Genomic DNA, 16,269 nt, shown 5'->3' with positions numbered 1-16,269 from the left:
ACGGTTGGGGATAGGGTTAGGGTTAGGGTTAGGTTTAGGGTTAGGGATAGGGTTGGGTTAGTGGTTAGGGTTACGTTTAGGGTTAGGGTTAGGGTTAAGGTTAGGGTTAGGGTTAGGGGTAAGGGTTTGGGGTTAGGGCTATTGTTAGGGTTAGGGTAACGGTTAGGGTTAGGGTTAGGGTTGGGGTTGGGGGTAAGGGTTTGGGGTTAGGGCTATTGTTAGGGTTAGGGTTTGGGTTAGGCCTGGACCTGCAGGCTGGATTAGGGTTAAGGTTAGGGCTAGTGTTAGGGTTAGGGATAGGGTTAGGGTTAGGGTTAGGGTTAGGTTTAGGGATAGGGTTGGGTTAGGGGTTAGGTTTAGGGGTTAGGGTTATGGTTAGGTTTAGGGTTTTGGGTTAGGTAAGGGTTAGGGTTAGGGTTTGGGTTAGGCCTTGACCTGCAGGCTGGATTAGGGTTAAGGTTAGGGCTAGGGTTAGGGTTACGGTTGGGGATAGGGTTAGGGTTCGGGTTAGGGTTAGGGATAGGGTTGGGTTAGGGGTTAGGGTTAGGGGTTAGGGTTAGTGATAGGGTTACGGCTAGGGTTAGGTTTAGGTATAGGGTTACGGTTACGGTTAGGGTTAGGGTTAGGGTTAGTGTTAGGGTTTGGGTTAGGGTTAGGGTTAGGGTTCGGTTGGGGTTAGGGTTAGGGTTAGGGTTAGGTTAAGATTAGGCTTAGGTTGAAGAGCGAGAATGTGAGAAAGAGCGAAAACAGGCTGCGGAGAGGAGATTTCAGACTCACGTCAGAGGAAACTGCCACCGCTTCGTCTGCTCCAGCAGCTCCTTGCATTTGGCAGGGAAAACCCCTCACCTTTACAAAATGCAATACTACCGTTCTCAGGAGCGTACAAGAGTATCAGTGAACTGATAATTTTTCACGGAGCCTCCCCGAAGATGTCACGAAGCCAAGCGTCTTCCACAATGTACCAAAATCATGTACCACACCAAAAACAGGGCGCGAGTGTAGAGCATCATTATAGATAGTTTTCGCCTGATCTTTACTAAGAACACATTCTTTCGTTGGTGCATTGACTTTATTGAGCGGAGCAGGGAGAAGGCGCTTTGGCAGCCTCCAGAGTACTCGACGGGATAAACAGCTGCACAGCATCGCCCAATTCCAGCGCTCCAGCTGGAGATTCCAGACGAGTTACCACCCACAAACAGAAATCCCAAATCACAATTTGGAATGGGTGCGTCCAGCAAATTAATTCGGGGAGTGAGTCCGTGTTAATCTGCCTTTTCACAATGATGTGATTCATCTGGAGGAAGCGCAGATGTAGTCGGGGTTTGGAAAGCAGAACGCAAAGCAAGCTCGTAGCCGGATTCTCTCTGGCACCGTACTTAAATCAACAGGCAGTGGGCTGGAAGAACGGCACCAGATAAACCCAACGAGACCATTTCAAATCCAGCTTAATTGGTTATGGTTTCACAAAAGGTTTTGTCCAAACACAATTGCAGGGATTCTGGTGCAGGACCTACTGTGGATGTTCTGGTGCGTTTCCATTCTTTATTTGCCTCATTCAGCTGATGCTGTGGGTATTGAGAGGATTATAAACAGGGACATCTTTATGATTCATGCATGGAAGTGGAGCTCCACTGCCATACACATGTTAAAAATAGGGTCACTTGTTTCATCTATCAGCATCTCCTTTCCTTTTTGCTCCACTGTCAGGCTCAACTCCTCTTCACTTTCTTCTACGCGTCATTTGAAATCTTTCTCTTTTTGCTTCTTTTTTTGATCTTCTAGATTTTTGATCGCTTCTTTCACATCCTTTTTCTCCCCTTAGACCCGTAGGTCCGCTCCTCGAGTTTCTCCCATCGCATTCCCTTTTCCGGGCGAAAAACAGATTTCCAATTTGCCAAATCACTTTTACTCTTCGCTCCCACCCCCACCCCCCCCGAGCGGGTTGTTTTGGGTCGTTCATCACATGGAGGTCAAAGGATCCCGCGAGGGGAAAACATTCATCCTCCTCGTGTTGTCCAATCATGCCATTTAGGAATCTCAGTGACAGTATCCACTCCTGCCTTCTGAGACGTTATACCAAGCTGTACTACCTCTTACTGTCTGACCGCCCCATTTACCCTTTCCAAAGCAATTCAAACCAACATGATTTAAGAACTGTAGCCCTCACAAGGCACGTCATCAAAACAATTCAAGGACTCCAACCTTGGTTAACAATAACTAAAAATGATAACTTGGACAGGAACACTTTCTGCAGAAACACACTCACACACACACACACACACACACACACACACACACACACACACACACACACATACACACAAACACACACAAACACACACACACACACACACACACACACACACACACAGATTTATTTCTGACAAACACAAATTATCACCATTATTAACAATTATCTGATCCCGTACCTGGGTTTGAGATGGACCCCCAGGGGCCGCAAGGCAGAGGGGACATATCGCTAACAGCAATAAGGTTTTATAAACAGAGGCCCTTCGGGACGTTGCGCTGCCCTTGCTGTGCTCAACTCTGCCTCAGGCCGGTGTTGAGGATCCTGTTTTAGACCCTTTATTTTTATTTTTTGCTTCTCTCGGGTTCGAGCGTGGTTTTGATGATTGTATTTTATTAATAAATAATGCACGATTATAGCAGAAACAGAATTTGGAACATTGCTTCAGCAGAGAGTTACAGACTCCCTGAACTTCGCTGTGGCTTGGGAAACTTCAGTTGGTGATATCGAGAAGTAAGCTTCATACATTTACAAGCAGTGATCACTTTGTTACCTCAGCGAGAGCTGGTTCAAAGGCTGGGTGATGAAAGGGTCCAGTAATTCAATGGCTCACGTCTGGTTTCCGGGGCGCTGAGAATCTGCGGCGTTCCCCCGGCGCCAGGGTCCTCCCGAGCCAACGCCTGCCACAACCTTGCGTAGGATCTGCTGTTTCGGGCTTTTATTGACTCTAACTTCGGTTAAATCAGCTCTTTGGTCTACGTCAGCGCGGGCGTAAGAGACTAGAAACGGGAAGTTGCGTTGATTTCTACTGACACTCTGCTGTGGGCTACGTTAAGCTGGATGACCCGCGGCAATTGCAAAAAGCCGTTTCAAATAAAATGTGATTTTACTGTCCAAACACGTGGAAGAAATGCACTGAAAGTCTTGACATGTGTGAATGTTATGCAGGTTCCCTGTTTTCGAAAAAAATTTGATTCGGCGTCTTTCTTCAAGGCTTGCACGTTTGCCCCATTGGACTGCGTTTGATCACGGCGAGAAGCTGCAGCAGCAGAGCGGTAAGTTTCTCGGGCAGAAAAGCGTTCGGCCAGGTTGTCGCAATGAACAGTGATAAAGTATGGGACCCGGTGTTTTATTAAGCCCTGAGTTGGAAAAACGGTAAATGAATATATCCTCTGAGAGCGAAATGGAAGCCAGATCTATGAATTGCCCAAGGTCAGTAGGCTGAATGTCTAACATGATAATCTGAAAACATTTTATCTGAATAAGCTAAGACAAGATCTCCGCGGTCCCCCCCTATGCGGGATAAAATCCGCGGCCCGACATCCCTTGAAAGTAATTAGAGTCGCTGAATAATTAATTTGGGCTGAGTTGTTATTGGAGTTGTTTTAATGACTCACATTAGTCACCAGCACTGTCCCTCCTTGCTGGTGGACCCAGATATTGAGGTAATGTCTTTGTGACAATCAAAGAAGAAAAATCTCTTTGTCGGGGGAAATTACGCCGCGCCCAAAGGTCACCCCGTCTAATGTGCTCTTGCTGAAGGTGCAGATATCCTCCACAGCTGACCCCCGCGTCCCTCTAGTGAGACGATGCAAGACCATCACTCACCGCCACCTGCAGAGAGAGCAAACCACGTGTACGGATGAATCAACATGGTTTTTATAAATTACACTCATTGACTATCTTCAGTTAATTTAAAGTTGCTTTTAATTTAAAAAAATGTATGTGCTTTTGAAACTTAATTTTTTTTTTACCATTTTAGATGTAGTGAGCATTGTGCCGTCCAGTGACCCACAATTTCATGCAAAGCTCCGCAGTGTGCATTGCTGTAAAATATAATAATAATACAAACAAGCCTGTTTGTTGTTATCTTTCAGGTTCAAGAAAAAAATATATTTATTAAAAAAAAAGAATTATTGTTGTATTTTGAACACAACGCCTATTAAGAGTAGAGACAAAAAAATATCTTAAGATCTTTATGAGCCACTGTTCATATTTATCTGTAATTCCTCTAAAACATTGAGCTCTTAAAATGTTCTGTGCTCTATTTCTATTGGAATACTCTTTTTGAAACGTTCAGAAGGTAAAGATGATAAAAGACAAATTTAATACTTTTGATCTTGATTAGAAACTTTATTCCAATTTCCAATACTTTCAAATACAATACAATGCAACTAATACTTGGTAGCAAACAGCGCTATCTGCTGGCACAAAACCAGAGAAACACCACCTACATATTCAGATACAATTATTCCAAGGAAATGAATGTTTATGTATGTGGAATAATGTTATTTAGATATTAATGTATTTTTTTTTATTATTTCTTATTTATTTATTTGTTTATTTATATTATATATGTTGATACATATGATAAATATCTGTATAATATATATATATATATATATATATATATATATATATATATTTTTTTTATATGAATTTCATATAAAATTACAATTCAATGCAAGCACATAAAATTGTTTATTTTTTGGGGGAAAGGCTATATCATAAGTTTAAAGTAGGCCTTAATACACCGTGTGCCTGTAATCCACTGCGTCAGAACTCCCTCTGAAAACAGTTTTTCCTTAATATGTTCTGCAAGCTACAATGCCGTGTGTCACTTATCTACCGGCCGCAAAGTGTAAATAGACACAACACCATCAGGGATGATCAGTTTACTATTGACTCTTTATGCTATTCAATTGTAAGGCATTATTTTTAAGAAATCTCATGAAAAGAAAGCTTGTGGTGATAAGTACTTTTGGGTTGCGGGGTTTTGTAATTGCAAGCCCGATCAATAAATAATTTGTGAATGAAAACTCCTTTCAAAACCTTTCTTTTCATCAGCGCCGAAAACACAGATGCGTGATGAGCGTGATGTTGACTTTACCTGGTGACGTCTCTTAAGAAGAAACAGTCTTTATTCATCACACAACACACCACACATGCTTGCACACACACACGCACATGCTTTGATGGTGGCCGGTGAAATGGATTCTCTGCTTTTGACCCATCCTGGCTTGTCCTTCCTCCGGGGGCACAGCCAGGAGCAGTGGGCAGCGTACGTGGACGCGCCCGGGGACCAGATGATAAATGTCCATTGCTGGTCAGACAATGATGGGTGCATGTTTTTGGTGGGGGTCCTTACTGACGTGAGGTGGAGGAAACCCCATGTGAGCACGGGGAGAACATGCAAACTCCACACAGAAAGGCTCCTGTTTGGGAGATAACCCGCCGGAGCACGGTGCCAACAGCGCCCCAGGCGGGAATCGAACCCAGGACCTTCTTGCTGTGAGGCAGCAGTGCAATGCACTGCGCCACCGTGCCGCAAGGCCGTGATTAAAACCTGCCGAAAGTCAGAACAGTCTGTTGGCTGACGAACCTTCACACCAGATCATACAGATAATAACAACATCCACATTTAGTCAAAATATGAACCTAGAACCTCTTCTTCTTCTTCTTCTTCTTCTTTTTCTTCTTCTTCTTCTTCTTCTTCTTCTTCTAGAAAATATCTGGTGGTGCACGGAGAGCGCGGCGGTAACATTAGTACCGCTCGGCGCCAAAGATCATCATCAGAGAAAATACATTGGAACCCAATTGTGGCTTCTGCTCGGAGATATGTGTGATGGATCATATTCATAAGCTTTACAGCTGCCAGAATCTGAGAAGTTAAATATGTTGATTTAGTTGTTTAGTACGCTCCGATCCTCCTGGAGACAATGACGCAAGCACGGCGGCATCAGCTCAGAGAGATGTTAGAATTGTACCTGACTTGTTTTACATATTGTGACATTTATTATGCCGTAAAATAGGCATGCACTCTCCCTCCAGACGATAAGCTAAGTGAATGGATTTGACTGTATTACTGGCTTGCTCGACCAGTAACACGAAAAATAACCCACAAACATTTTAAAACTACGCCAACTGTACAACACTGTAATTGCTCATGATATAAATTGACAACTACATGTATAGCTAAGACTCATAGACGAACGGTCAATACGTGAATAATTATTATATTGACATATTCTTAAATGCTGGCCCTGCAAGGGCGACCGCTTGCCAACTTAGTGCTTCGGAGGTCAGTAAACTGCAAACATAATTAGCTGGCTTCACTGCTGGACTGATACCGAGGGGGAGTCGCTAATCCCATTAAAACCTTTACCAAAGAAAAGCTTATCACAGAGAAAGGTAATTGGTACACAGCTCAATGTAATTAAAATTCCCTCTAACAACAATATATGTGCCGCAGCAAAGACCGGCCTGGTCGAAAAACGTCTTCATTCAACGGCTGCAGCTTGAGTTTAGAGAACAAAGGCATTGTCATCAGCAACGACTTATATTACGGCAGAAATATTATTCTTATAAGTCGCTTTTGTTGCTTTGCCGCATTTAACATCCAGAGTTCTTAATGACATCCAGCACAGAAAGTGAGAAAAACAAGAGTCAGTGGAGTGAGACAGGGACCGGGGAAGGAGGTTAGGGGATGTTATCTGGTTGCGGACTCTAATGAGATTAGAGCAGAAAAAAGGTTCATTCCACCTGGAGATGGTTTGTTGTTTCACATTCCCGGATATTGGCACCATGAAACAAATCGTGTTCCGTAGTTGAACTGCCGTCACGAACTCGGTGATTTGTGGAGGGTCCCGACCAAATCGACATCATCGTCTAACATTTCCCGCATCACCGATCAAACAAGACTGTAAAGATTACTTTTAAAGCAGCAGTCGATATGGAGCGTTAGTTCCACAGCTTAACTGCTGTTCCGCCCGGAGGTCAAAGGTCAACCGGAGATCCTCCGAGTATGATCTCTTCAGGCGCTTTCCGATTGACTCCCCTTTCTCTCTCTCTTTCATTGCGTTGACCCCGATCGGCAGCACCGTCGCCGCTCCACCCATTAGTGAGGTCATAAATTAATACATGGGACGTCTGCGCTGATAATTAGTCGGTAAATCTCCTATATCTCCTGGGAAACATTAAAAAAAAAAAGAAAAGGTTCTATCGAACTGGGATGGTAAAGAATGTATCTAGCAATAATCAATTCAATCAGTTTAACTTCTAGAATAACCTCAGCGAGTGGAGGGAGCTTCTGGGTTATTTAAGAAGTGAGAAACCTGGAAAACGCCTGTGCCATTGCCGGTACAATTACTATTACTAAATGATAATCCATGGTATTATAACTGTATGTATGAATGAATGTATTTAATTTACTTTTTTAATATCTAATTTTTTTTCCGACCCATTATAATAAACAGCCGTTCAATGTATATACATTATGCATGAGCTCCTCTACTGTATATGTTGTTTTCATTGTTGGTGGCGGGGTCCCCCTTTTCCCAGCAAGAATGCAAATATCGAGCAAGAAGTGGAAGGCAGCCGTGGTGAATTCAATAAACCAAGCATAGCTTATTGCGGTTAATAAATGGTCATATGGATGAACACGCCCCAAAAAGAGCAGCATCCTGAGGTGAAACAAAACATCCCGGACTCCCTTCTCCTCCCGCAGCCCCTGACACCCGTCTCGCCCTCGCCGAACAGAGTCCTTTCCGTGGGGTGACGCCGGCGTTTGCACACCGGGTCCCGGGTCCAAGCGTCCGCCTGGCCGTCGCTGTCATCGTGAGATGGAGAGACACACAGCGGGGGAGGGTTTTAAAAAAAACGCCTGGGGTCACACCGCCCCAACCCGTGAACACGGGGAGTCTGTCGACTGAACGCGAGGCGGGGTTTTCTCAAAATGCGCCTCGTGCGAGCGCCTCGTGTCGATTACGCACATTTTAGTATTTTTGGTCTTTTTGGAGCTTATTGTGCGTAATCACCGCCGGGTGTCATGACATTTCACTGCATATATGTATGATGGTTTGGATATGCATGTGACAAATAACCTCTTGAAGCCTGAATCTTGACTCCGTTGAGCGTTCAGGCCAAGCAGTTGGTAATTTTTTTTTTAAACAGCCCTCCCTTTATTCTCTTTTTCCTTCTGCCATTCAGAATCCAAACCTGGTGCATCAACAGAGAAAGTTCATGTTTTGCCGCTGTAGGCCTAACTGCTCCAAGCGGCGCGGAATGTCCCCGTGTGTTCATGTTTCCCCGGCTATTGACTCGCTTTTATTGCACCACGAATTGCTTCAGGCATCAAACGAGGTAAGTATTGCACAGCAAAGCTATAGTAAACTAAAGCGGTTTTAAATGAGCCGTCCGGCGTTATTGCGGCTGGTTTTAGACCGATACACTTGGGACACGACGGGTGTGTGGGCGGGCGCTCCGCGACACACGCGTCGCAGGGATACATGTTATCTGCTTTTGAACGATTTTGGTCCGGGGCGTTTTTTTTATTTTTTTCATCACCACTGGATACTGTCGTTTCGTTTGTGATCACAGTTGGCGGTACATTATGGAAACGAAACAGATCTCATGAGCTGTGGACGTAAGGGTGTACGGTCGATGATTCCGCTCCGACGGGGGCCCACGGCGTGGGTTTTCATAAAGATGTTGTTTGCTCCTTCAGAGACTAAATTAAAATAAAAAAATTAAAAAAAATGTCCAAGAACTTAAGGTTGAAAAAGAAAACGGTGTTTTAAATCTTGGCCCTAAGAGAATAAACAGAGCAGCTGTCTTGATCCAAGGTTAGTTTGTGTCGCATAAAAGGTTTGTTTGGAGGATTGACAGAGGACTGGCCCCAGAGAAAGGCTGTCATTTGCACTCTGCTTCTATTGCCCACTGGCTGTGCTGCTTGCTTTACAGATGGTGGGCGGTACAAAGCTGAAAATAATGCTAATTTGTAAATATTTATTTTTCCAATGTGGCATCGCCTAGCAGACATCATCCATAACACACCCCCCCACACCCCCCCACACACACACACACACAAACACGTACGTGCACACACAGCTGATGGACTGTAACCCTCCACATAGAAATGAAGCATCATGAATGGGCCGGGGACATTTCTGTGAGGAAACTCAGAACTGAAGTATGCTTTTCTAAAATGAGCCCGCGAGTAGGAAAAAATAAATAAATAAATAAATAAATATATATATATATATATACAATTTTTATGATGCAATACTGAGGAATTCAAGCTAAAAGGAAACGTTTGAGTCATTCAGGTAAGGCAAAGGACATGTTTATTCAACATTTACGTGCAACGTAACCAGTAGTGACAGAAATGCACGATGCATGCGTCTGGTTTAATGAAACAACAAAAACACTTCAACGTAAAAACATAAAAAGCAACAACGTATTGCATTTTAACATGATAGATAACAAAATACTAATGTGAACATAAATGGGGACATGAACACGAACGTAGAAGTTGAGTGTATGCGTCTGGCTGGTGGATGCTGCAGCGCCGTGAGGTTGGTCCGGTGATGGATGGGCGTTATTTGGGCTGGTGCAGAGCGGCTGCGAGCTCTGTGCTCCGTGGCGTGGCGCGCGGCGCGCGGCTCTAGATGCACTTGAGAAGGTACGAGTTGCAGTTTGCTCCCCTGCCGCAGTCGCACAGTTTGCCGATGCGGGGCCCGAATTTCATTGCACACCTGTCACCCATTCCACACTGGGAGGAGAGGAGACATAAAGAGACGGAGAGATGGAGAAAGACGGAGAGGGGGACAGAGATTCTGTTCAAACCTCAACATTTTTCAAATTTTCCAATGACAGCAAATTGTATTAACTGATCTAGACTGGATTTTAAGATCGTTGTCTCAGTTGTGCATACAGGAAGCCTAAGACAACGATCTTAAAAAATCTGTGAAAACATTCAAGCACTTAATAAACAGTAACTGACTTGTCCATACAGAAATATGTAGTATTACTATGATTTACAATGGAAATACCATAGAAAGACTCATAGTAATGTCATTGTAATACCACTATAATATTCTACATGATTTCCCTATAAATATAAAAATAAAACCATAGAAACCCTGTAGTAACACCAGAGTATTACTGTAAAGTATTATAACAGTAGTGATACTAGTGCATTTCCTATGTGTGTAATTAATACAACCCATATAAAATCAACTTATATGGGTACACAGCAACAATCGACTTAAATATAATTAAACTAATGATCAAAATAATATTAGCTTATTCAAGTTAAAGTTCAAGAGATTATTTGTCACATACTTATACATATCGTCATACAAATATGCAGTGAAATGTTATTGCAAAGTAAAAAAAACATACTACAAACATAATGACTATGGTACTCGGAAAAACTCTTATAATTATTTTGTGGATGATATTTAATTTCTTAAGGGAAGTAAAGGACGTTTCAGAGAATTTTGAATCAAGTTACCAGAGGGATGGTCCCTCTCTTCTCTGTGGACGAGACGCGGTCGTGCATCCTCCCAAGAAGATTTTCCATTGCCTCGATCTGATAGAAAGAAAGAAAGGAAGGAAGGGAGAAAGAAAGGAAGGAAGGGAGAAAGGAAGGAAGGAAGGGAGAAAGAAAGGAAGGAAGGGAGAAAGGAAGGAAGGAAGGAAGGAAGGGAGGAAGAAAGAAAGAAAGAAAGAAAGAAAGAAAGAAAGAAAGAAAGAAAGAAAGAAAGAAAAAATAATAATATTCATTATTTTTATAACAATGTTAATAATAATAATATTAATAATAATAACAAAAATAATAGCAACAATAACAAGAATAATAATAATGAGAAGAAGAAGAAGAAGAAGAAGAAGAAGAAGAAGAAGAAGAAGAAGAAAGAATAATAATACTTATAATAACAATAATAATAATAATAATAACAATAATATCATTATTATTATTATGATCATCATCATTATTATTATTATTATTATTATTATTATTATTATACTACTACTACTACTACTACTACTAATAATAATAATAATAATAATAATAATAATAATAATAATAATAATAATAATAAAAATAAAATAATAATAATAATAGACTTATATACCATAAATGTTTGAGATGCTGAGTTTCCAAGTGATAATAAGTAAAGGTGTCAGTAAATGTCAGTAAAAATATAAAAGCAGTAGTAGTGTGTGCTCATACTTACAAAGTCTCTCTCTGCAGCCAGGTCACTGTTGTCTCCTCCAGGGTCCTCGGAGGAGACTTGCTGGGACGCCTGTCCGCAGCATAGGGCGGACAGCAGGCCGACGCACAGCAGTGCGCGCAGGGCTGCTGGGCTCTCCATGCCGGTGCCGCGGTGCGTCAGGCGGTGCAGGTCTGAAGAGGGCGGACAGGGTGGAGGTTTCAGAGACGGTGTAGCCAGGACCACCACAGGTCTCCTCTCTTATATAAACTCAAAGCCCCGCCCGGAACACTGTGCGGGCGTATTGTCCGGAGACTACCACAGCCTCTTTTCTCTCTTTTTTTTTTTTTTTCCTTCTTCCAGTAACAACACCACCCCCTCTTCCCATCCATCCATCTTTCCATTCAACATCCATTCATCCATCATCCATCCGTCAAATCCATCATCCACCCATCCATCCATCCATCCACCCATCATCCATCCATCCATTCATCAAACCATCCGTTCATCCATCATCCATCCATTCATCTATCCACCTATCATCCATCCATCCGACCATCCATCCATCCATCATCCATCCGACGGTCCATCCATCCAACCCATCCCAACCCATCCCACCCCAACCCCCAGGGAGACCATAAACCTTCCATCTAATCTACAGTACACCACCAAAGCATGTTCTTTAAAGTGGTAATCCATGAGATTGTCTGTCCAGGGGAAACATATATATTTGTTTTCAACGTCTCCGTTTACCCCCTCTTCTTTGGTAATGTTCTTTTCTCCAAAGTTTGCCTTCTTAAGATCAATTAATTTCTTTGTTCTTCGTCCCTTGAGGTGAGAGGGATATTTTTCAATCCAATTGACGGTTTACTGACCACAACAAGCCACTCTGGTTCATAAAATTGATTGTGGCTTCCGTTCACTCCTTGCCTGATCTTTGCATTGTAGAGGATGCAGAATGCAAATACATTGCAAATACACAGTTTCTTAGCGCCAGCTAAATAAATATGGGATGAATATCCAAAATTATTGAATTATTAACAACTGGTGACAGGTTCGGTGTTGCTATCTCTGCGAGTTTTTCAAAGAAAGGGGAATAAAGGAAATTGAAAAGGAACTGAGTCCACCAATTACGATAGGCCTATACTAATACATATTAAAAAACTACTGTACAGCATATCCATTAAACCAAATGAGTCAAAATGAAATGAGGTCATGGGCTTAATGAGTGAATGCATGCAATTGATGGAGCCATCCATTTACAGAGTCATTCCGTCCTATTGATGGAGGCGGTGATGGTCTTGAGGGAACAGGTGAGGGAACTTTGGTCAACAGGTGGCGCTATGGCCATTTCGAATTTAGTCCAAAACCTCTTCTTCGTAACTCCTCCTACAAATTTGGTCAATAATAAGCGAAATGGCCGCCACCCGCCAATCAAATTGAAAGACACGATCGAAAATCCAATACAAGATGCTTCCGTTTAGTGAACCATTGAAAGAGCCGACTAACCCCGCATACAAAATCGTTTTGCACAATGTTCCAGGACTCGTGCCTCATGCAGAAGACACTGAATATGATCCACGGTTTTTGGAATCAGATGTACTTTGTGTAACAGCGACATGGTTGACGGCAGAGCATTCCCCACAACACATCCACCTGCCAGGGTTCGCGTTTCACCGCAAACCAAGATGCGTTGCATGTGATGACAGAGAGGGCCCAACGTTTGCTAAGCTGAAAAGGTAGCAGCGAGGCGGCGTTGCAGTGTACTCCAAAATTGATCTAGAAATACGTACAATGCCTAATGTTCAGTGCAGCGCCTCTGAAAGCAACTGTGGGAGTCCTGCGTCAACCACCTTTCTTCTTCCAAACGTGATGCTTTCCGTCAAAAGCTGATGTCTTCGGTAGACTGCCCGGATACATTTTCTGGAGGTAAAATGATCAGGGGAGATTTCAATGGGAATCTTTTTTCTGTGCACATCACGTTCACAATGTTCTGCAGCAATGTGGATACCCTCGCAAAATTTCGCATTAATCGATCATGTATAAATCAAAGATTTTACCACGCATTGCATTGACGTTAAGGTAATGCCAACATACTTCAGCTACCACCACAGTACTGGAATTCATATTTCTCCATGACAATGGCTGTTTCCAGGAACAAGGGGGGCACCTGAGAGAAGGGCGTTAAATATTTGTGCCATTTAATTAAGTATTATCCTTTGTTTAAGTAAAACTAAATATAAACTACAACTGATATATGAAGTGCATTTCTGTCTAAAGCTCACTTGTTTGAGAGACACCACCTGCCGAGCACAGATGACATCACCTTCTCCATGTTGAACTGCATCACAAACATGTGTTGTCCCGGGTGTTTGTGTCCATTGTGATGTTGCCCTTTGTGAGGAATGTTATGCACAGAAGCCCCCCAGAAGAACAGCTGGAAACACACTAGTCGGTCGGGCAAAATGGTGACCCCGGCCAACAGATATTACGACGATGATACTGTTACCGGCCTTTTGCGCAGTCACGCTCCCATCAAGATTTCCAAGAAAGCCCAAAGACCCTTTTTATTTTGTCTGCAAACGGAAGAATTTCACGACGGCATCGTCTCCTCGTCGGTGAACTATGCAACGTTTTTGCAAGCAGCCAGCAGGCAATCACCGGTGGAGCTGCGAAATGTTTGCAAGAGTTTGAGTAAGTGAACATATTATTTGTGGTTAATGGGGGGGGTCCATGCATTCCCCACTGCTCCCCCCCGTAAACCTCTACGGACGTGGGGAGACCGAGCCTTCCCCCGCTCCTCTGGAACTCCCCCCTGGACTCTCTCAGAACTGCGCCTTCCATCGAGGGTTTTTAAAACGGGACTTAAAACCCTTTTTTTTTTTATCCGCAGGCCTTCTTTTAAGCCTTGTATAGGGTCCCAGCCTTGTTTTGATCCTCCTTTTTATCTTTGTATTTTTTATATATTTTATTTTACCCAAGTCTTTTACCTGTGAAGCCCTTCAAGGTTTGTCTCCACAGACGAGAAGCACTATAGAAACTAAATGTATTATCATTATTATTATAACAATTATTATCATTACAGTTTACATTGTGTAGTAGTACGTTAGTTATAGTTTATTTCAGTATTTTGGTTTGTTTTCACGCTGGTGCAGTTGCTGCAACTAACCTAGACCCTGTGCCGTCGTAACACTCTTTTATTATGGGCACGGGGGCTGCCTCACAGCAAGCAGGTCCTGGGTTAAATTCCTGCCTGGGGCCCTGTTGGCACCGTGCTCAGGCGGGTTATCTCCTGGTTAGGGCCCTCTCTGTATGGAGTTTGCTTGTGCTCCCGAGGGTCACCTCCGACATAATAGAGGGCCCCAATTAAAAGCATGCAAAACACTTCCCCTGTCCTGTCCCTGACCACAGCATGGATCCACCATCTGTAATCCTGGAATCGGTCCCCGTGCAGCGACAAAGTGAAGGCCGCTCCTGGAGGGAGGACGGCTAGGACGGGAGAAATGGAGAGGCTTCATTTCTCCAGTCACCACCCCCTGTGTGTGTGTGTGTGTGTGTGTGTGTGTGTGTGTGTGTGTGAGAGATAAAGACATTTTATTGTTATTATTACATTTGTCTTTCGTTAGTGTTGTGGCTGGTCTCCGCGCACAACCATTTGATATCCAGCAACAACAATAACCCCGCCCCCCCCCCTAAAAAAAAACCCCAAAAACCCTTGAACCTTGAGTTTTACCTGCGAACCAGGTGAGCGCCCAAGTGAAGTGCGCCGCGCGGCCGGCAGGGGGCGCGGCGCCGCAGCCTTGACGGGCGCGGCGGAGAGGAGTGTTCGGCCGAGACGCATAGTTTTAGGATTAGGAGGAAGAACACACCCAGTGACATCAGGGAGGCTCGTTAAAAAAAAAAAGAAAGAAGAGAAAAGTTCAAAACTCAAGCCGTGCAGAGAAAAGTAGCGAGAGGGCCGAGAGGTCCTTCCCGTTTTTTTTTTTTTTTAGGGGTTTGCGAGAAGTTTTGAGTAAAAAGTTGAGGCGGGTTTGAGGAGCGCGGCGTGCGGGACTTTTTCCTGGTTCTGGTTCTGAAGAGAGGATGTCCACTTCGGAGGAGACGGACGGGGCTCGGCCCAGATACGGCTGTAAGTTGAAACTTCGGGCGGGGGGGGGGGGATTGTCCGCCCTGCACTCGGTGACATCCGCTTCGCCAACAAACCGAGCTACGAACGAAACGCGCTGCGAGCGGTCTGAGCCCGGCAGAACCCGGACGCTTTCGCCTTTACGCTTTTCCCCTTTTCCCCTTTCCCCCCGTCCCCGAACCCGCGAAACAAGCGCGTAAAACGTGTCAAAAAAACGGCTCCGAGCGTGCCGTGGCTGTTCGCGTCGGATGACTTTTTAACACCTGAGAGCCGCGCCGTTTTACACGGGTCGAACCGCGGCGAGGCAGTTGGTCTTATTAAAACGACAACGCAAAGGATTCAAATCCATGTTGTCATGTTCATACAATTCTCCCCTTACTTCTTTACGTCCTTACTCCCGTTCTCCCTTCCAGCCTCGGACCCCCCCCTGTCCTAACATGGGAAGCAGGAACAAGCCCAACTGGTGCTACTCGAGCCTTTCCCCCCATTTCTCTCCCCGTTTCTCCTCTTAAAGGTCCTTTTCCAAACTTCAGAAACTTTTATTTATTTTCTATTTATTTTTATTCCCGTTTCCTACAGCGGAGCAGCGAGCCGCTCCACATGCCAACTGTTTTATTCATGTTTCATCATGGTGGTGCCGCACCATCATAACGCGCGCTCCTGTCCCATCCCCCTCTCCATAATTTGAGGAAGACCCCCCCCCCCCCCCCCTAAAATACAGTCCAGTCCTCCAGGCAGGGACCTTGTCCAATCGGTGTTTCATTTTTTTCACTTGAGTGCTTCGCAAGGTCTACATTGTTTATTATTTTCCCTTCCATTACCATTAAGGTTGTATTAGAAGCGTAATGGTGTGTCCCCCACTGGTAACCCTGGTCTTAATTGATGCAGAACCGATG

General features: G+C 44.0%; 2 protein-coding genes across 2 annotated transcripts in view; one reads left to right on the top strand and one right to left on the bottom strand.

The window, feature by feature from the left end:
- Positions 1 to 9,355: 9,355 nt before the first annotated feature.
- Positions 9,356 to 15,790, bottom strand: cartl (cocaine- and amphetamine-regulated transcript-like). Its single transcript, XM_079997461.1, has 4 exons — positions 15,753 to 15,790; positions 11,272 to 11,441; positions 10,545 to 10,622; positions 9,356 to 9,800 (listed from the first exon to the last, which is right to left on the bottom strand). The coding sequence occupies exons 2-4, from the start codon at positions 11,407 to 11,409 to the stop codon at positions 9,693 to 9,695; spliced, it is 324 nt and encodes a 107-aa protein (XP_079853587.1). The 5' UTR covers positions 11,410 to 11,441; positions 15,753 to 15,790; the 3' UTR covers positions 9,356 to 9,692.
- iqgap1 (IQ motif containing GTPase activating protein 1) overlaps positions 15,118 to 16,269 on the top strand; it is a 33,191-nt gene continuing 32,039 nt past the window's right edge. Inside the window, exon 1 of the mRNA XM_079997460.1 lies at positions 15,118 to 15,376. Coding sequence (XP_079853586.1) covers positions 15,331 to 15,376 — 46 coding nt within the window. The 5' untranslated portion in view covers positions 15,118 to 15,330. The remainder of the gene's footprint in view (positions 15,377 to 16,269) is intronic.

Source organism: Zeus faber (genome assembly GCF_960531495.2).
Source record: "Zeus faber genome assembly, chromosome: 3".
Taxonomy (NCBI): domain Eukaryota; kingdom Metazoa; phylum Chordata; class Actinopteri; order Zeiformes; family Zeidae; genus Zeus; species Zeus faber.
Note: the sequence above shows the minus strand (reverse complement) of the source record. Positions and strands in the feature narration are given on the sequence as shown.

Bases quoted from the DNA above. Each gene is read 5' to 3' on its own strand.
- cartl (XM_079997461.1), bottom strand. From the start codon at position 11,409: ATGGAGAGCCCAGCAGCCCTGCGCGCACTGCTGTGCGTCGGCCTGCTG. The intron at 10,623-11,271 runs GTAAGTATGAGC...TCTTTCTATCAG, and splicing joins TGGCTGCAGAGAGAGACTTT to ATCGAGGCAATGGAAAATCT. The intron at 9,801-10,544 runs GTAACTTGATTC...CTCTCCTCCCAG, and splicing joins AGAGAGGGACCATCCCTCTG to TGTGGAATGGGTGACAGGTG.